Genomic DNA, 22,774 nt, shown 5'->3' with positions numbered 1-22,774 from the left:
TCCGGCTGTGCACAATATATTTAAACGTCCTGCTAAATGTAGTGCTTTCTCGGGTTTTGTTGGTGTTTACTCCTTAAGCCCCTTGGCTCCAAATTGTTTTCCAAACAAAATGGACATTTTTTTTAAAAGGTAAAACAGCAAAAAAAGTATGAAAGGAAAAATTGTTTACTAGTCTGAACTTGATTTTTTTTCCGACGTCTTTATTGGGGGACTGTAGCCCCGGTTACCCTCCCCTAAATCCATCCCTGCCTATCTCAATCGTGATTTTGTATTTGTTATCGGAACCAGGTTTGTAATAAAGAAGAAATAATATCGACATATTCGCGAAAAAATATTATGAAGTTCGCCGGCTCAGCTACTTACAGTATAATATAATTTATTATTAAATACAGTATTATGTATACAGTATAAATGTTTTCAAAACAATGACACGTGTTTTCTTTAAAAAAAAAACTGTCATCCTTTAATTATCTTTACATTGTTATTTTAACCCTTAACATATTTTAAATGATGAAATATCACACGTATTTGTACAGACGTGTTTTAGAAGAAAATAAAATACATCATTATTGAATTGTAAAAGAAAATAATTAGGTATCAAAGATAAGGGTTGTTTATGAGCGTAGTTTTGATCCCTGTTACTTTTTATGAGCTTAATTGTTAGTTTATCAAGAGTTCAATGAACTGCCGAATTTCACATCTGAATCAGAAACAAGGTCGTTAACTTTGTTAGGTGGTTAACACATATTTTTAATTTATTTCCGTTGAGGAATAATTTAATGATAGAAAAAACTTATTTCAGGGAAATTGCGATATTCTTATTGATGAAGTAGATACATACTTTTTTATTTTATTTTCACTAAGTAGTTAAATAATTTTCAGTTTTAAGATTTAAATTCAGTGTTATATTTCATGTAATGAAAGTTTTTTAGTTTGAAACGAATAAATACTCGCATGCCTTGCATTATTGTCAATATAATTATCAGATAATTATTAAATACAGTAATTAAACAAAATAAACAAACTCTTTAATACGGTGTGTGAACCAAAACACGAATTGATCGAAAACAAATACATTCAGCGTCTAATATGATTTACGATCTGCGCTCGTATCACGCGGGTCCATTGTCCAAGAACGGCAAACAGTGACCTCCGATACTAGGCTCGAGATATATTCTTTCATACTCAATGAACACCTCAGAAGCTTATATTAGCCGGTTGAACGTCGCACAGGCCAGTCGCGCGTCGACCGTTGTCGCACGCATGTGTCTAGATCTATTGTCATATTTCAATTGTCTAAGCAAAAGAAATCTACCGCGATGAACACCCGAGTGTACGCGTATATAATTCTAGTCAGTATAAACTATAGTAGTTGGGGGGAGATGTGGGCGTGCGCGAACTGTGTGAACGGTGAGCTGAGTGTCGCGCAGCTGACCGAGGTCAGGATAGAGTTCGTTAAGCAGCAGATATTGAGGAAATTGAGGTTAAGTAAGAAGCCTTCGGTGGCTGTGCCAGTGAACAGCCTCCCGATGCCAGTTGCACAGGGGCAGACGCTGAACCAGGGGGTGGATAAACCCCCAGAGTTCGACGATTACTACGGCAGGACCGAACAGAAGATCATTTTTCCTGTTGAAGGTACGTTTCATCTTTGTTTCGTGTTAAGATTCAGCATGAACAGCCCACTGCTGGGCATATGCAACTTTCACCGAGTAGAAGTATCGGAGCTTAATCCAACATGCTACTCCATTGTTGGTTGGCGGATGTTTTCTAAAAATAATTCATTTTCTTTAAGATGATATAGAAAAATACACGGTGTTAAGATCCAGTTAAGAATCACCTAAGAAATAAGAAAATCTCCTAAGAAAATTAATTCTCAGTATTGGTTGATATAATATGATAAATTTTATACATTTATTAGTCTAAACTAATGTGCTGTGTGAAAATAGGCTTAAAAGCACTTTCGATTCGTCATTTCACAAAGTAAAATATTGACATGATTACTATTTAAAAAAATAGAACGATTGCTAATTGCTATCTTTTATTTTATAAAACAATGTAAAGCCAAGCAAAAATTTCTTATATAAGTATAATATTGATTTTAAACATTGAACAATAAGCTCCATGATCACAACTTTAAGGATTACTGCAGAAGCTCAAGGTACAGACTTATAAACGTTTATCATACATTCTAAAGTTAGCACAAGTGTCTGACTGAAGAACAACAGCTCATGTACGGGATAAAGGTAGATGGGATAATGTAGTAATTATTTGTAAGAGGTAATTGTAATTTTGTAGTACCGGTGACCGGTTCGCATGCATGCGTGTAAATAGTTCTATATGCACAGTTTTGCACGCGTCTTGTGTTGATATAGAGATATACATAAATAATTTGAAGTGATTTTTAAAATTCGTTCATCAGTATAATGTTAAGTTATCACTAAGTGCTAGATTGTAACAGGAGAAAAAGGTACTGTCAACGTTCCCCCCTCTTATAACTTAGGGGTATGAAAAATAGATGTTAGCCGATTCTCAGTTCTACCTGATATGCACAAAAATATCATAAAAACCCTTTGCCTACCAAAATGGGTGAAGAAAAAAAATTCTGCTTATATTCTACGGTTGGCGCCATTTTTCAGAAATTTTCTTTGCAAGTTTAGTTGTTTTTATTATTTTATTAAATTGCTTCATTTTTTCGCAACTGTATTAAAAATAGTCGTTTAGTACACGTGCGGAACCGTCATTGCAACTTGTTCCGACTGTCAACCCTCGCCTTCGGCTGCGCCTCGGTTCGGGTAGACATTTGTCGGAACTCTTTGCAATGACAGCCTTTCCACACTTGTAATGAAATATTACATTCATTAAATCGTATGTAAAATTGCGTCTTACATTTGAATTTTGTTAAATATGAAGTTAGTTTAATTCCTTTGCTATGGCGACAGTAATTAAACTACTTAGGTCAGGTTTTTGGGTTAGAAATTATTTTAAAAATGTAATGTTTAACGAATTGCATTTGACTAAAATGCAATATAATTTTTGCCGACAACATTATGTATGGTCACTTCAGCCTGTAATATCCCACTGCTAGGCATATGCTTGTTTCCCTATGTAGGGGAAAGATCAGAGCTTAAACCACCATGCTGTTCCAATGCGAGTTGGCGGATATTTTCCTACTATGAGTAACGATTGCTATCAGGTGTACATGATAACAACCGGGACCGACGGCTTAACGTGCTCTCCGAGGCACGGTGGGGAGATCCAGACAGAAACTGAGACTACAAACACCCAGTTCACAGCAAACATCTGTATGGCCATACAAATGTTTGCTATCATGTCATGTGTAGGGATCGAACCTGCAACCGCTAGCGCAAGAGCCAAAAACCAGTGCTGTGACATTTGCGCCAACGCGTTGTAACTATGTATGATAGATATAAAATCTAATTTGTAGATTTTATTTTTGATATCGCTGGACACTATAATTTATAATATGGAAACACTTTTTTAACCGACTTCCAAAAAAGGAGGAGGTTCTCAATTTGTGACTTCAGAACTTTTGACTGGGTGGACCGAAATCGACAAAAAAATTTTTAATCGAAAAGTGGTGTGTTATTTGGTCCCATTTAAATTTATTTGAGATCTAACCACTACTTTTCGAGTTATATCTAATAATGCGTTTTTACTTGACGCTTTTTTCGTTGACCTACATTGTATTATAGCACATAACTTTTTACTGGATGTTCCGATTTTGATAATTCTTATTTTGTTGGAAAGGAGATATTCCTAGTTTGGTACCATGATAAGAAAACCAGGATTTGATGATGGAATCCCAGAGAAATCGAGGGAAACTCTCGAAAATCCGCATAATTTTTTACTGGGCTATTTTGATAATTTTTTATTTAATCGAAAGCTGATCTTTATCATGTGGACACATTTAAATTTTATCGAGATCTGATAACTACTTTTTGAGTAATCTTTGATAACGCGTAGTTACTTGACTATTTTTTCGTCGATCTACGTTGTATTACTTGTCGATGTAACTGAAGTCGGTTTTTTTTTTCGTTTGCGAGCAAATACAATTATTCAAACATTCACTTAATAATGCAGTTTATTATTTATTTATTTACACTTCTTTGCACATCAACACAAAAAGTAACAAATTTAATTAAGTATGCCTTAAGGCGGCCTTATCGCTAAAGTAACGATTTCTTCCAGGCAACCTTTGGGCAGAGGACTACAATTGATTGTTAGTGGGGATAGGGGCGCAAAATATGTACTATCAGACATAAACATAAGTACATATTATATATATATTCATACATACACATGTAAATACAAATACGCTTACATAAATACATACATATACACGTACACAAATACTAACTTAATTACATCATAATGCAGTTATTCTTGACGTAAATAAATTTATAAGCATTTGTGACGGCATCCATTCTAGACCTATATATTAGTGTAGGTATAAGCAATGTTGTCTTTCTAACAAAAATAAGTCCAAAGAGAGTACAGTTAGGATAACCTTTTTGACTGCAAAGTAATCTTAACTTTTAATGCTAACCCAATATTAAGCGAAATAGACCGCAAAATTCTAACTCAATTAGATGAATGGTTATATTGTGTCTTTTAAACACTAGGGGTATGTATGTATGGGGCTATATATGGGGGCGTTTATTGTCTGATACTTAATCTGTATAATATTGGAAGAGATATTTGCTTACTACGAAAAGATAGAGGTGTGTGAATGACTAAAGAGTAGGCGTGTTAGCTGAAGATTCATAAGCTTAATTTGTGGTAACATTGATTTTATATTGAATGTTGGGATATGCTTGTTTATTTACGTTTGTTAAGTATATAATAATAAAAATAATCATGTTTAATATGTGTCTTCTATAGATACGTAATGCTAGATTTTTTTATTTCAATATAATTTTTTTAAATTACTCCTCTCATGGTTGCTGTAAAGTATACGAAACGTCGGCCATCTAAAAAACATAATAAACCGCGATAGAATTCGAAAAAGTTGTTTTAGTCTAATAAGCGAAATTCGCGTAAATATTAGAAAACAATATATATTTTTTTTAACTCAAATATTCAAAAATCTCCTTTATCAAGTAAACGTCAATTTACAAAGTATAATTATATAAATCTTTAATAAATATTATGTAAATTATATATAAAATACTAGCTGACCCCGCAAACGTTGTTTTGCCATATACGTTATTAACCCCAATTATTCCCCCTACCCCTTAATAACTTACGCGTATGAAAAATAAATATTGGCCTATTCTCAGACCTACCCGATATGCACACAAAATTTCATAAAAATCGGTCCAGCCGTTTCGGAGGAGTATGGTAACTAACACTGTGACACGAGAATCTATACATATAATAAAATGGTATGAAAATCAAAACTGTACATTGAATATTTTTTTAAAAGAATACTTGGGGTGTGATCTACAGTCGACACCGAAGCCGAAAATATAGTTTTTAGAATTGGTCTGTTTGTCTGTTTTTCTGTATGTATGTCCGGGATAAACTCAAAAAGTACTGCATGGATTTACTTCAAATTTGGTACGAATATTATTAAGAAGTCGGGTCAACATATAGGTTTCATATTATCACGCTATTACCTACGGGGAACGAGCAGAGAACATTTATTTCTTCAACACATTCTGTACCAACTTGTAATCTAACGACAAATATTTGAATGTTGTTGTTATTATGTTAATAACCATGCTATAAGCTAGCTTCACACTATAAATAAAGACATTTTGTAGTATATTTAGTATCAGCATTGCACCAGTGCGAAGCCGGGCGGATCGCTAGTTTTATATAAATGTAGAGACATTACAGTCGTTCCGACTTAACAATCGAGTTTAGTTTGAATTAATAATCTACAACGGCAGTTTGTCCATTGTTTTATTTCTAATTATGCTTAGAAAAGAAAATTAAACTCTATTAAAATTAATTCCTAAAATTGTGAAAGAATATTTAACGAAATCGAAAATTTCTAAATTTTGAAAGTACGTTCAAATTAATGGTAAATATAATAGTATACGGAGTAGAGAATGTCATGCAATAGACTCGTGTCATCCCCCGCCGTTGAATGATAATGGTTTCGATAAGACTCACCACTAATGGTAGGAATTTTCTATTACAACAATAATAACGCTTAATCGCTTTAAGCGTTTACTGAATGAGTTGTAAATTTTTCGCGGGAAACCCAAATACGTATATAATCAAATGTTATTTTTATGTAAACACATATAAATGCAACGTATGATATTTTTATGCACAAAGCCCTTGCAAGGATCGTATGAAAAAAGGATAATAATAAATAAATATATAAATATCTACAATACAGACACGGTCATCTGTTCCTAAAGTAAGAAACTTAATGCTTGTGTTATAGGTAACAGCTGACTGGTATAGCGACTTTTTTTTTCGATAAACATACTTATAAATAATACATATATAAATAAATATTTATATAACACCTAGACTCGGGGTGGGAATCGAATACACAACCCTCAGAAAAGAAAGCATTGTCACTACAAACTGTGCCAACCAAGGTTATTAATTTTTAGTTTATATGGTGCAACATTGGAAAGTTAATTACGCTGTTTTCAATTTTATTACAAAAAACAATTTACATATCATTCTGATAAATTGAAATATAAGATTTAATCAGAGAATGATAAACTTTTTCACGTTTTGTATATTTGTATCTTGTAAGGGTGAGTTGCACTTTAAAAAATCAACATAGACGGACCTAAATATTAATATATTTAGTACATATATAAAATTAAAAGATCCGATCCTTCACCTAGATGAAGAAAAAGGCCTATTCCCAGCAGTGGGATGCTACAGGCTAAATCTAAAGCTGACTAGAGAACTTAAAGCAATCTTACAATGTGTGTCAACTTTTATACCTAGTTTAAACTATTTACTGACTAATAACAAAGAAATGTGCATACAGATGTCAAGATCAAGAGTGACGCGGGACTTCCGCGAACCGCTGAGATAATATTTCTTATCATAAATAGTTGGTTCTGTATTAGATTATATATTATACTATCGTTATCATTGCGTATCAACGGTTATATGTAGTTTAAACGGTTACAATTCAAAATTATAGTATATGTTTTTTGTTTAAAAGCTAGGTAACATATATTTTAGATACATATTTTATAATATTATACGAACTTAAAAAATATATTTTCTAGTTCTTGATTTTTTTTTAAATTTTGTTGATTGTTTTTTAATTAAGAACATAAAAGTATTTAGGAAATTTAGTATTTTAGAAAATAACAAATACCGTAAAATAAAATAAATCAAACAAAATAATAATAATTCAAACTATTAAGTGAAATAAAAAAACATATGTCTATTTATTTTTGTCGACAGTATAAAATTACATAAATAATTTAAAAAAAGTTTACTAGTAAAATTTTAGTTTTACAAACGTCATATTATAAGTCGTGTGACTGATAATTACGTCACTTCCATTTTATATTTTTCTTACGGTTTTAGTATCACATTTTTTTCAGTTCGCTCGCCCAGCCAAATGTTAAGCCTGCCGTAAGGAACTTCGTTCCAACTACATCTTAAGAATTAAATATTAACAGATAGTTATGGTATAAATCATGTCCGCTTGGAATGGTGCCAAGAATGCTGGCAGCATTTCCCCGTTGAATCGCTATGCCGATTCTCTGGGCAAAAAATGCACCAGCCCCCTTGTCACCAGTGGAAGCAATAAGGCAAGGAGTTATGTTAATTAATGTGAAGCTACCACCCATTCGAAATGCAGTTTCTGTCAAGAAAAATGGGCAAGAAACTTAACGGTTAATCAAAAGACTATTTAGTTAAAAGTGGAGTTAAAATTGATCTACTGTAGAAACTAATAATAATAAATAAATAAACGCTTCAGCAGGATTTTCTCCTGTGTCGGGGGTCCGGGATCACACACAATACACAAGCACAAACGCCTAGATCACGACCAACATCTATATGGCTAATACAAATGTCTGTCGTGAGCAGGGATCGAACCCGCGACCGCCGGTGTAACAGCCAGTGCTGTGACCGCTGCGCTAACGCGTCGTTCACAAGGATCTATCGCTTCAATTAATTTCATCATCGTCAGAAGTTTCGTGTATTGAGATTTGAGAAGGTATGTACTCGTGATGGTAGATCTGTTTAATTGGTAAATATTATTTTATATCTATTACTTAAGTATATTAATAATAATGTCAAACGGATTGGCTGAAAAATTCCAGCCACTTTTAAAAGTTAAATAAATCACTATAAAAATCTTAAAGTAATATTTGACGGTTCTAAAAAGGAAATAATTTATTGCTTTTTCTAAATATATTCTTATTTTAGCCACTGTTTGTATTACATTTTTTGATACAATTGAATTTTATTGAAAACCAAGTAGTTGACTGAAGTAGGGCACATACCCCTGTGGGGAATTGGAGATAGGGTTGGCAACGTGCTTGCGATGTCTCTGGTGTTGCAGACGTCTATAAGCTACGGTAATCGCTTACCATCAGGTGAACCGTAAACTTGTTTGTCTACCTGGTTATGTATATAAAAAAAGTTGCAATAAAAACTAAATCAAAAACTAATTAAAGATTATGCAATAGTTGGATATAAATAATATATAATCCAATTCACGTGATTTCAAATTGAACTTTGTACTTTTCACGTGTGAGTGTTGAAACTGAACTGACATAACTCAGCAGGTTTTTTATATTTTGTTTATTTTTCACGATTTAATGAACTTTGGACTTCGTACCAGAATGTTTTATTTATATTTTATTTTTTTTTGTAATAATTGGTATTTTCTGTAAGTAATAAATGTGGGTTGTTTCCTAGTAGCAACGTGAGAGGTACTTGTATATTAAATAGGTGAATAACGAAAATTAACGCATTTCCTAGTATTTTATTCAATGTTATTATTACAATTTAACTGAGGTAGGGCACAGCAGGAAATCTCCTGCTCAAAATATGGAGCAGCCCGACTGGGGTAGTACCTCGACCTTACAGAAGATCACAGCTAAATAATACTGCTTTCAAGCAGTGTCGTGTTCCTGTGGTGAGTAAGGTGGCCAGAGCTCCTGGGGGGAATTGGGGATAGGGTCGGTAACGTGCTTGCGATGCTTCTGGTGTTGCAGGCGTCTATAAGCTACGGTAATCGCTTACCATCAGGTGAGCCGTACGCTTGTTTGTCGACCTAGTTATATATTTAAAAAAAAATCTTATTACAATATAATATGTAATAAATAAGTAATGAATGTTAATTTTTTGAAGTTCTTATCCTTATTATGGTTGGTTGGTTTTGATGATCTTCAGTTTGATGACGAAATGACTATTACGAAAAGTGTGATCGGGCGAGGCGAATGGATGTTGAAAAGGAGACTAGTTAGTGAAGGTAGGAAGAGACAGAGTTACGTTTCGTAAGTTTTACTTCAGTCGTGTGGTCTGAAGCACACTGGGTTTTTGTAATTTGGCTTATGTAGTTCATACTTATAATAATTATATAATATATATTATAATAAATGATAAATATTGTCAATTAATTATATAATTTTTTTAAAAGTTTTAAATACATATATAGCTCAGGTGTTTCCTGCGCCTAATTGAGAGAGTCCGTCACTTTGTGATAATAACACTTTCGTACTGAAATAAATGGTTTTTCATTTTTATTTTTATTTTTCCAAAATTCTTTCAATTGGTTAAACGCTACATGTATAATAACATCTTTGTCACGCGTGTGATGACAATGCCTATCTTATCATTAATTAAATGAAAATTTTCGTTAATTTGAAATAAACATAAAAAATAAATTTACAGACTGCAAAGTTTTAAAGTATTTGTTTGGTGGTAACGTGCCAATTCTTATCATTGTTTTACTGTAATTTAATAAAGTTGTATCAACAAACTTATCAAACAGATAACTTACTGATGAATAGTAACATAAATTTTCATTGTTTATATCTAAAGCTTGGCTAATGTTTACTTGAATACGGTGATATTGGTTTTTTTTTAATTGTATCTAGGTCGGCAAAAAAGCGTACGGCTCACCTCCTGGTACCCGAGTAGAAATTTTTTCGTGTTCCTTAGAAGGACCGGACCGGGCATGCCCGATCTGGACCGGATAAGGTATGTAACGCAGAAGATTTGTCTGGATCTGATCAGGATGAGATGAGATTTCCTGATCGGGTCCAGATCAGGACATCTCATCTCATCCTAATCAGCCGGTCCGGTCCTTTTAAAAACACGAATGTATATTCTTGAAAAAATTGTTTAATAAAAAAAATGTGAATTGATATTATAAATATGTGACTTAACATAATTATTATTATATTTATTTCCGTTTATTTTTCCAACGTATTACTTATTTTTCTTTTTACTTTAAATATCAATTATTTTTATTTATTTTTAATTATTATTATTCATTAAATTTTATTTCTTAACTTCTATTAATTAACTACTAATTAACTACTTTCTACTACTTACGATTGCTCCACTGTGTAGAAATGGACTCCCCACTAGACTGTCGTCTAGAACTGTATATATATATACTAAGTGCGCTTAAAAACATCGATAGCGCGATTCAGCCTCAGTTCGCATAATTTCTTTCAGGCTATCCTGATATGGACCAGACCTGGTCCTGATGCAGTCATGCCTTACCATACTTGATTATATTTTACATCAGGCTATCCTTATCTGGACCGGACCGGGTCCTGATCCAGTATGCCTTACCATACTTGAATATATTTTACATCGGGCTGTCCTTATCTGGACCGGACCGGGTCCTGATCCGGTATGCCTTACCATCCTTGATTATATTTTACAGCAGGATATCCTTGTCTGGACCACAACTGGTCCTGATAGAGCTTGCCAGATCTGGCATGCCTCATTCTATCCTGATCCGGTCCAGATACATGATCTGGTTGAGCCTGACTTCTTTTCTAGTCGGGTAAGCGATTACCGTAGCTTATAGACATCTGCAACACCAGAAACATCGCAAGCGCGTTGCCGACCCTATCCCCAATTCCCCCAAGAGCTCTGGTCACCTTACTCACCAACAGGAACACAACACTGCTTGAAAGCAGTATAATTTAGCTGTGATCTTCTGTATGGTCGACGTACTTCCCCAGTCAGACTGCTCCATATTATAAGCAGGAAATTTCCTGCTGTACCCTACTTAAGTTTTAAGATACTATTATCAAAATTATTTTAGTTTTTAGATTCAAAGCTTTAAGCATCATGCTACGGTTTGTAGGCGCGGAACTAAAGCTGAGGTCGGTTATACCGGTGTTAAAATTCCAGTATAAACCGGATGAATCCGGTTAAGTCTCAGTTGCAACCGGTAATAAAAAACGTCGTATTAAAACTCAACAATCTTTTCGGTGTAAATATTTAAGTTATAAAAATGATAATGATTGATCCGCGCACGTGTCGCAGCGATGTCGGAAAATTTGCGATAAATAACGAAATTTAGTTTATTTACAATTTCAAATTAATTAGAGATAACCCCGGCTGTGCTACCTGACCCATATAGCCACGCTTCGCTCTGCTGTGCCGTTGTTTAAGGAATTGCTTCATCACTATTTATAAATAATTTGTCATGATGATGAACATTTGTATAAGAGGCGTGTGATTTAGTACGATAAGTATTTTGTCCGCGATTCCTATGAGACCGTTACTATATATTTCGTTTCGTTTTGGTTATTTTACATTTATTTATCTACTGGTACATTACTTCCTATTCACATTTTATTATACATACAATAATTTTATTTTTTTTTCTAATTAAACTAACCTCTACTAATTTCTTTCAGAACATATGTATACTAGGTACATAAAAAGTCGCCAATATAATATCATTAATATTGCGGTAGGAGAGCGGGAAATATTTTACTTACAATCTGAAGGAGCTCGAATGAGTAAGCTTTCAACCTTTCAGAAGATTATTGCTAAATACCTAATACTGCGTTTGTGTGATAACCATTTCAGTAATACACGCATACAGTAATACGGCCCATATTCTGGCGCAATATAAACTAAACGCAATTGAATCTATTTGTTTATAAATATATGCCAATCTATAATGGTAAAATTTAAAGTATCACCCATGTGTCATCTGTTATCAACCAGGCAGGTCGGGCACCGCATGATTGTCCTAAGTTTGAGATCCGGTTATTTTTTTTATATAGAACATTATCACAATCGAAATAGGCTAATTAAAAAAAACTCATGCCCCGGCACGATGAACTATAACTAATAATGTGTCGGAGATGTCTTATCGATGTATTTAAACATTTTTTTAATGTGATGTCGTGGGTTCATTGAATAGAAAAATTATGTGTGTGTAAAGACACATCCACACAGCACGCTCTACGTACATTTATTATTTTTTTGGTATTTATGTATAGGTAATACAAAATAAATTTATTTTTTATTCTTTATAAAGTTCACATTTACATTTTATTTTTATTTTTACATCAGATAGTTAATCGTTCTCACTTATTGTAGTCTATAAACTGTAAAACTACAAAGTACTAGTTCATCATCATCATCATTTCAGCCTATCACAGTCCACTGCTGGACATAGGCCTCCACAAGTTCGCGCCAAAAATGGAGTGAACTGATGTGTTTTGCCCATAGTCACCACGCTGGGCAGGCGGGTTGGTGACCGCAGGGCCGGCTTTGTCGCGCCGAAGACGCTGCTGCCCGTCTTCGGCCTGTGTGTTTCAAAGCCAGCAGTTGGATGGTTATCCCGCCATCGGTCGGCATTTTAAGTTTCAAGGCGGTAGTAGTGGAACTGTGTTATCCCTTAGTCGCCTCTTACGACACCCACAGGAAGAGAGGGGGTGGCTATATTCTTAATGCCGTAACCACACAGTATACTAGTTATATAGTCATAATACACAAAATATATTATAGTAGGATTAGAGAATGAAAATAGTAAAGGTTGACGCGCATACAAGCGAGCACAACATCGAAATACAAAGTAATTAATTAAATTTGTAAATGCAAATGTATTGTAAAATATTTGTTTTTACAAGATATTTCAAATATTTAGTAAGAAAACTTTCGCTGTCACGCAAGATAGCAGCCACGCGCGCGGCTCATGACCGCACTCGGAGACACGACCTCACATCTTAATAATTATTTGTAAAAAAAGGTCGGTAGATAATACTTATATCTATTGCTTTGAAATAACGGTCACTAATGAGTAGGAGATTTTTCTTTTTAAGAAAATGTAGCACTTTTGTCGAATAATCAAAACTATGCAAGCAAAAATTAATTAGTATAAAAGAGAATAAGAAAAATCTATAAGAAAAGAAAAAAATGGCATTAGGTTAGCCGGGAAAGTTAGTTAAGTTTTAACTTTATTTGTCACTAATTCTTCTAAATATTTAATATTTCTATTTTTTATGTAAAATAGGATATTTAAATTGTTCGCTTTTACTTTTGTCCATTTTTAGTTCCCTATGTTTCGGTACTGTAATAAAAATATTATAGTGGATGCATTTATCTGATCCTTGAATTTATATTCGGTTTGATAAAAGTTCACTAACATTTTCCACTAAATTTTCATTTATAAGTTTAAATGACAAAAGAAACATATAGAAAAAATACTGTGTAATGAGAAAAAGACAAGTTATTATTATTATTTGACATGTATCAAAAATTCTTCTGGTGCCCTTCCATTTTACTGCGATATCAGAATCGATATTATAACCTAAATATGTACTTACTGCCCTAAAGCTTAAATGAAATTAATAAAAATAATTATTAAATAAACATTATTTATAAAATTACCGTCGTGTGTACGACTGTACGTTAGTGGCGTGTCAATGACCGAGTCACCTGTGTTTTACAGTTAAGTCGGTCATTTATAGCCCATTTTTCCATATTCCTCATCAATCAATCGATTAACATTTTTTTTTCAAATTTCTCAATTTTATCGTTACGTAGTAATGAATTGTACTTACTAAAGCTTAATTTTTATTCTTAATTTTTTATAATTTCGGCTGTGATATGCATGCATACAGATTATAGCCTCAAACGGAAGAACGACAGCAGAAATGTTTGTCCGTCTGATCGACACGGTGCCGTCAAATTATCATATTTTCGGAACAGTTATTGTACACCCAACGAAAAATTTTAAATTCAAGTTTTGACGAAAATTACATCGAACAACTGTTTTCAAATTTCAGTCGGCCAAAAAACAAGTCGTTGCTTAAAATTCATAATTTGTGGAGAAATCGTTGCGTTTCAGTACTTCGGTAGGACAGACAGAATTATCGTACAAATCGTGTACGGTCCTAGAGTACATCGTACGTAGGTATGAAATTATCGTACGGTATCACCCCAGTGATACCAAACGTACGATAATTTCACGGCAGTTTAATAAAACATTGTTGTATAAATACAAATGATACATTAAAATGTATCGACAATATAATGATATACACGTTTTTGAGTCGGTACGTAGGTATACTGAGGTATTGTTACTACTAATAGTAATGTTTATTTGCTGTTATAATAATCGTGTTATATTCATAGCTGATAGATGATAGAATTCTGTTTCAATGTGTAAATGGCAAGCTCATGAGATCCATACTATTCTTTTTCTATCACGTGTCTCACGTGTCCTGTTTAATTATTTAAGATTATTATATTATATTTATTACTCATAGAGGTGGAGCTGTAACTTAGAAACGTTGTCGCTAAGAAAGTTCTTGTCATTGAAATGATGTAAATTGTTTTTTTTAAATACTTTTGATAATTGATAACCTGTCACCTATGGGCATGCCCACTATTTCGCGTAGAGTAACACGGAAGCATGAACGATAAGAAAATGTTGCTTGTATATTTTCTAAGGTTTTCTGTGGTTTATTTTTAATGTGAGAATTATAAGTAGATTTGTATTGGTAGATGCGTTGGCGCAACGGTTACAGCCATGGATTGTACCTGTTGCGCTGGCGGTTGCGGGTTCGATCTCCGCACGTGACAAACATTTGTATCGGCCATACAGGTGTTTGCCGCAGTCTGGGTGTTTGTGCAGTCCTTGTGGGTCTCCCCACCGTGCCTCGGAGAGCACGTTATGCCGTCGGTCCCGGTTGTTATCATGTACATCTGATAGCGATCGTTACTCATAGTGGGGAATATATCCTACAACCCGCATTGGAGCAGCGTGGTGGATTAAGCTCTGATCATTCTCCTGTATGGGGAAAGAGGCCTATGCCCAGTAGTGGGATATTACAGGCTGAAGCGTAAGCGTTGTATTGGTAGAAAATGAAATATTTTTCGAAATTTGGCTCACCTGGGCACAAGTTAGTACGTTCTGAATTAACGTGTTCATCTTCATACATAAAAAGTTTTCAGCCATTCTCGAACCATGATACATACATGATGTAATATCCCACTGCTGGGCAATAGGCCACTTTCTCCACGTCATGGAAGGGCCGGGGCGTAATCCACCACACTGCTCCACTGCGGGTGAATTAATTGCCTACTATTAACAACGATATATAGAGTTATATTTATGCACAGTTGAAAACATAGTCAATAGAAAAATAAATATTATTATATGAAAATATATGTGATTTACACATGATTGAGATATATTAGTGTAATAATTATAAGTTAATATTCTATGAGATGTTATATATTTGTATTATATATATTCTAATTAAGTAAATAAACACGCCTGCGATTTATAGTCCATAATTAAGTTAATTACCTTATTTTCTCATGCTTATTTGCTTATGAATATTTATTTTTTAAGATGTCATTCTGATTTTTATTTTATTAAAGAGTTAATGGCAATAAATTGTTTTATAATAACAATATATTAAAACAAAAAAAATTATTCTATCGTCCTAAAATTTTTCGTTCATCTGTCGCATGTCGCATGTCGCATGTCGCAAGTGTTCCGCGGTGTTTGTTTGTTTTGATCTGTGTGTTAATGTAAATGTTTTTATTCAGTACAGTTTCACTTGCATAGGGGTTTTGATAAAACCACACAATTCTTTTTTAAAATTTTTATAAGTAAAACAAAAGTCAGAATTGTTGTTTGATAGTTTTTTTCCAGTTGAAACCATTCAAAATGTTATCATACGAGTATCTTTCCTCATGTACCTGATTATAATTATACTTTTGGTTATATTAAGATGTTTTAGTATAGTTGCATATATATTGATAACATTAAGACAATTATATACAAACGATTTCATGTACTTAACTTGTTATATATATTATTATATACCTTATCACGCTTTTACTACGTGAATACGCTGTGTTTACAGTAACGGAATGTTATGTTTTTTTTTAAATTGCAGATAAATAAGGAAGTTTATTGTACGTTTTATATATTAAACGTGTTGATTTACTGGCAGATCACGTTGATATTGTAAATTAATATAATAAATAAATATAATAATTAAATATACCTTTATTTATTATTCATAAAATAATTAATTTAAAATACGAATTGCAAAAAGAATAAAAAATTTGCTCACGCCGCACTAGGTTAAAAAAAACAAAAACAATAATAAAAATGCAGTCGAAAGTACAAAAAAAATACTGAAAAATAACTAAATTAAAACTAAAAAATTATGAGCTTAATCACAGATGCCGTATTAGGTGGCCCTTTCTTAGCAAAAAATAAGTTAGTTTAGTTACTTGCTTAGACGTAGTTGTAGTTATATGTATTTTAATTATTGGCTCCAACTTTGAATTAGAACGAAAGAGCCAGTTGCTGCAAAAATCCCGGTGGCAGAAATAGACAAAAAAATACCAATGCACGCCAACCCGCATTGGAGTAGCGTGGTGGATTAAGCTCTGATCCTTCTCCTACATGGGGAAAGAGCAGAACCCAGCAGTGGGATATTACAGGCTGAAACAATATCAATGCAATAGAAAGCATCGAAAAAAGATTTTAAATTATATATTTTCAATCTGGAAAAACATGAATATAGCGATGATACAGCATTATCAGTCGGGCGCGGGTCGTGCCTCGCTCCAATTAGCGTGAGGTCGCAGTTTACTCGCATCGTAATTAGTAGCTCTTTCTGTTAGGCCGACGAGATAATTGGAGTAGTATATCCTGTCTCGTGGCTAGACTGAGTTACTTGGGAGTAAGGATTTCTTGGCTCTAAGCTTAATATAATAGTACTTGGAAAACCATTTTAAAAATTTATTTTGGATCTAACACTATATTACGATTTGTTATTGTCATTGACATGTTATTCTGCTAAATTAAATTGTTAAGATAGTATGCAGAATTGTAGATTAATTTAATGAACTTAGGGCGCCTACTTGTTTGTTTATTAATGGTTACACTTATTGTTAGAAAAAATCTAATTACGTTAACATAGTCGCTGTTTCACTCTATCAGTATTATAGTTTAGTCCAAAATACCTGGATTATATTGTTTGCTTATCGTAAAAGAATCATTAAAATCAATTCAGGAATCAAAGTACAAACGAAATATTGTATTTACCTCATTATATTACTAATAGAGTTTAGACTTTTAACACCAGAGTCATATTTTAATTCATTTTATCATAACAAAAACAAAACAACGTCCAATTTATAATTTGTTTTCGTACATAACCAACAGTTATGATTATAGAAACGTAAACATTAAAGATTAAAAAATAATCTCTTTGTTAAAGGCGAATGTCTTACGTCGGGGCGTTACCCGTTCACTTGTCTCCAGTTTGAACTACCGCCTGACGTCGAGCCAGAAGAAGTTACTGTCGTCGAGTTATGGTTCTACAAGGTAAAACATTTACATTTTCTTACTAGAACATTCTTGACCAGTGATCTATTATTTTTTTCAGCTGTTGCTATTATAGTATCTATCTATATATTATTAGTATCCTGCACTGTATTACTGATAAACATTGCTATGACATTTTAACGATGTATTTATACACATATGTTTTACACATAATAATAAATACAGACGAATTTGACGTACGTAACATCTATGAAAATACTTTTCTAAAACACTAAAATAGAGCTCTAACGCCCCCTTCTCCCTATTCCCCCCCCACTAGTCGCGCCTATCTCTTTGTTCGGTATAATTCGTACTAAAATTGAATATGCCGAAAAGTAATTAATCCATAGTCTAATAAAACCCCTGTCTTGTAAGGGATTAGGGATTTTTTTGGGATTAATAGTTTGTGGATATTATGCCAATGGAAAAAAACGTTTCTCCTGCCAAACGTTTTTTAAAACAAAAATTTCTGTTAGTGCAAGCTTTTAAATTCTATTAAATCTACTTATTGGCAAATTTGTGACCGTATTGGTGATCCATCGATATTTCGAAATAGCTTAAAATGTATTCGATAATATAGTTTTTTATACAAATTTACAACAAACACGTTATAATTTCTTTCCAGGAACAAGATCCTCTTGACGAATACAACCAGACGTTCGTTATATCTGAAGCAGCACATTGGGACAGCCAGCAGCAATTTAAGAAGACTAAGCCAATTGCGATCAAGGAGACAGATATTGGAGAAGGTTGGGTGAGAGTAGAGCTGGCCTGGGCTGTGAGGGTATGGTTGGAAGGCCGAGAGAGGTTTCACACGTTGCATGTCGCTTGTAGGACTTGTCAGGTGAGTCATGTATAGCTCTTCATTAAATATTATTTTATTCAATTCCTCTAATATTTTTATTCAATAGCTGCAAGCCGGTAACTTTAAGTTCTTAGCATTCTGAAAGTACACGAGTATATAAATAGGGTAATAGTATATAAATAGGGTCGAATTGAGTAACCTCCTCCTTTTTTGAAGTCCGTTTAAAAAGTAAATTATATTGGTTCTTAAATTGAATATGGCTTTGGTATGACAAATAATAGACGTTTCATTATCTCGATTTCAGTTACGGCGATCGCCTCTCTCTTTCCACGAAAAACGTCGTCCCTTCCTGGTTCTCTATACCAAGTATGCTGGCAAGCGTCGACGCGGCAGGACTTTGGAGTGTGGAGCCACGACCAGCGAATGCTGCAGGGAACCTCTCTACGTCAGCTTTAAGGAGCTAGGCTGGGATGACTGGATCATTCGACCAGCCGGCTACCATGCCTACTTCTGCAAAGGATCTTGTGCCCCTATATCAGCAGTGACGCAAGCAGATAGCTATCATCATAATATCATACGAGTAAGTTGACTATTTGTAAATATATAGGAATATCTAACCTGTGCGTACGTACGTGTAGATATCAATTTTTTTTATTGGTATCTTGCTCAAATTTGGGACAGCAAGAATTATGAAGTTGCTCAACATTACAGAAGATCACATCTAAATATAACTGTTTTCAAGTAGTAGGTATTGTGTTCCTATGGTGGATAAGGTAGACAGATCTTTGGGGGGGGTCGGATATTGTCCTGGTGTTGCAAGCGTACGGCATATCACCACCAGCTTGATAAAAAAATGGCATTAACTCTACATTCCAAGTAGCCTTAAAGCTCTTTAAATAGTTATAGTTCTTTAAGATTTCTGTTGACCTAAGATTAACCATAAAAGCGACAATATGATACTATGATTTGTGTTTAAAATTTAAAATGATGATGACAAAAAACAAACAGAGAATAACATTCGATAGTATCATTATTTAATTAGGAATCAAGAGTCACTAGAAATGTGTGCTAATTACATATACATTATACTGTTTAAATAATACTTAAAATATTTGAGGACTTAACGTCTTATGTGTTTTGAGGTTTCTTTTGATCTTCGACTGCTCTACAATTTTTGGCTACTGCTTTTCTGTTACCTATATTTTGATGTTTTATATCCTAGTGCCTGGATGACCGAGCTTGACTCAGTATTTTTCTCGGTAATTCTCGGTATTTTTTAGTAACTTGCGTTTTTTGGAAATTACATATAAATACGAATTACATACTGATAAAATATAAATCATATTTTTCAATCTTACCGAGATAACAATAAAAAAATATGAACTGCGTTTTTAAAAAAATATACTTTGGTACTAATTAAATATGTTGATAAAGGGCTCCAAATAATAGTTTTTCTCACAAAAAAAGGAACTAAAAAAAGGGGGAAAATCGGACCAGCGATAAATGGGGTCATCATCAAGTACAATATATTCCAATATTTTTCTATTTAGACATAACTCCATGTTTACCATGTTTGTTAATTTTCACTTTCTTTGCCCACAGAAATACTTCTACTCAGTTTCAAAAGAGCGTAAGGCGGAATTCAAACCCTGCTGCGCTCCTACTACCTTCAGTTCGCTACAGTTACTTTACATGGATTCTAATAATACAGTGACTCAGAAGACTCTACCCAATATGGTGGTTGAGTCGTGTGGGTGTATGTGATATCGGTTTCGGACTTTTGAACAAGCTTCTGGAAGATGTAATTGCTTAAACAGTTTAGCAAAAATAGTGTTAATTTAAGTTAAGAATTGGTATTGTTGTGCTGAGAACAAAATGCTGTCGCAAAACCATCTTAAAAAGTAATAATTTCGACAGAAGAGAGCTAATTATATCTAGCTTCACACGTTAAGAATGCACGGTTACACACAAGTTACTTAACTAAGATAGGCCCCACCGGGAATAATCTTGCTCAAACCTGGAGCAGCCCGACTGAAGAAGTGCATCGACCTTACCGAAAATCGCAGCTACATAATACTGTTTTCAAGCACTGTTAGGTGAATAAGGTGACCAGAGCTCCTGGGTATTGCGGTTAGGGTCGGTAACGCGCTTGCAATTCTTCTGGTGCTGGCTACGGTAACTGTTCACCATCAGGAGGGCCGTGCGCTTGTTTGCCGACTTAGTTGTGTAAAAAAAAAAACACGGCATAGCGACTGACATCGTTACGAAATTTTTAATTAAATTTCATTTAACATTTCCCGCCACATCCGATAACGTAAACTGTAAGTAAATAGTACCTAATATTCTGTATCTGTTTTTACTTGAATCTTGTATATAAAAACTTCCGTAACTTTTATAATGTAAATATTATTATATGTATAAGGTTTTTACTTGTAATCAGAGGCTTTATAGTAGGTAATTAGTATACGTAGAGAAATTTATAATAAGTGAACTAATTCTACTTAAGTTAAATGTGATATAGATTGATCGATATGTTTTGATAGTTAGGAATATTGTGATGTATTATTTATAAATTAGAAATATTTTGAATCTGTGCATTTACGTTATTTAATGTATGAAATAAGTGTGAAATGTTCCTTTATATAATAATGATATTGACAATAATTTAGTTATTACTTAAAATTAAGGTATGAAAGCTTAAAAAAGCATTTTTTATTCCTATGACAGTTAAGAAAGGAAACAAAGTTTATTTTTGGTACGCGTTTAAAATGAATGTTTTCGGAAATTATAAAAAATTTAATTTCATTTTCAATTTAATATTCTAGATAGAGATTAATTTTGTTGTTATAGGAAGTTCTTGATACTGAATTTATTATAACTTTTTTTATTTGGAGGAAAAGAAATATTTAACTTGTTGCTGACAAAAATATTTGACATATAAAAGTATCCTATTGGCAGAAATTAAAATAAATATTTTTGGAAATATTTTTCACATAAGGCCCCCGTAGGAAAAAAATATGAGGAGTAAAATCTACTGAACGAATGACCTCGTTACGTTTCTCGTAACGCCATCTATCGCGTAAAGTCTAAAGGCGTAACAATGTTTTCTAATAACGCCATCTCGGCTTTATTTGATTCGTTTATTTACCATATATATGGTATTAATCTTTTTCTTAGACTAGTAAGCCTTTTTTGTGCCTATTGTACTGTCTAAGTCGATATGAAGGAGTAAACTCCAGTCGTGCGTCGGAGCTAACACACACTTTTTTACAAACAAATCTCCTATATCTGTCAGATATTTCTGTTTGTAGCCTGTAAAAGCAAAAGTGGTAGTTTGTTGGTTGAGATGCAAAGAACCATAATAGTTTTATTTACTCTCTGCTGATAAATTTTATCAGTAATTTATGTGCTTAACAAACACCAGTAACAGGTGAAAGATGACAACAAATATACGTGAAAATTGTCGTATCTTTTGATAAGTTTACTGTATTGGCATTGTTATTAGCAAAGTATTTTGTCTGTTTACTAAGAAATATCAAAGTCTAATCGCTCTTTCATTTTGTTTACGCTTCAATTACTTATCACTAACTTGTTTAAATATTATACAATTTTTCCACTTTGTTTTTTTATCTATATCAAGATTAGTTAGTTTATGTTGTGTGTCTTTGAAAATTTTGCGAGTTTTTCAACATAATTCGTTGTGTAATTTTTTCCGTTTGTTTTTAAAACATTCATTTAAAACCGGTACCGAAATTGTTTAGTATGATAAATTATCAATTTTATTGTAATTAGTGTTAAGTTTTTTATAAGCGAAGTTATATGTAAGTTAATACCAGAATACCTCTTTTAAGAAATGGTAACTGTTAATATGTAATAACATTGTTAAAGTTACTTTCATGACTTTGAAAGCACGTTGTAAAATATTTTAGTTTGAACTTTTTTCGGACATTGTAAAAATCAGTGCAGCATTAAAAATGGTTTCTTTCGTAAAAAATCAGCCTTTTTTAGGTGTCTAATTATCATAGAACATTGTTGCCAACACTCAAATAGTTTTTCTTACCAATGTTGGGTCAAAAGTTGTAGGAAAAATAAGTATTTTTTATGCTGCTAAACAAACATAAATTGAACAAGAAAACATTTAACCTCTATGAGAT

General features: G+C 33.2%; 1 protein-coding gene across 1 annotated transcript; it reads left to right on the top strand.

The window, feature by feature from the left end:
* Positions 1–1,319: 1,319 nt before the first annotated feature.
* On the top strand, positions 1,320–20,384 carry LOC123666391 (inhibin beta B chain). The gene is made up of 5 exons (XM_045600485.1): positions 1,320–1,635; positions 17,709–17,815; positions 18,441–18,659; positions 18,925–19,200; positions 20,223–20,384. The coding sequence occupies exons 1-5, from the start codon at positions 1,320–1,322 to the stop codon at positions 20,382–20,384; spliced, it is 1,080 nt and encodes a 359-aa protein (XP_045456441.1).
* The last annotated feature ends 2,390 nt before the right edge of the window (positions 20,385–22,774 follow it).

The sequence above is a fragment of the Melitaea cinxia genome, chromosome 26 (genome assembly GCF_905220565.1).
Source record: "Melitaea cinxia chromosome 26, ilMelCinx1.1, whole genome shotgun sequence".
Lineage (NCBI taxonomy): Eukaryota > Metazoa > Arthropoda > Insecta > Lepidoptera > Nymphalidae > Melitaea > Melitaea cinxia.
Note: the sequence above shows the minus strand (reverse complement) of the source record. Positions and strands in the feature narration are given on the sequence as shown.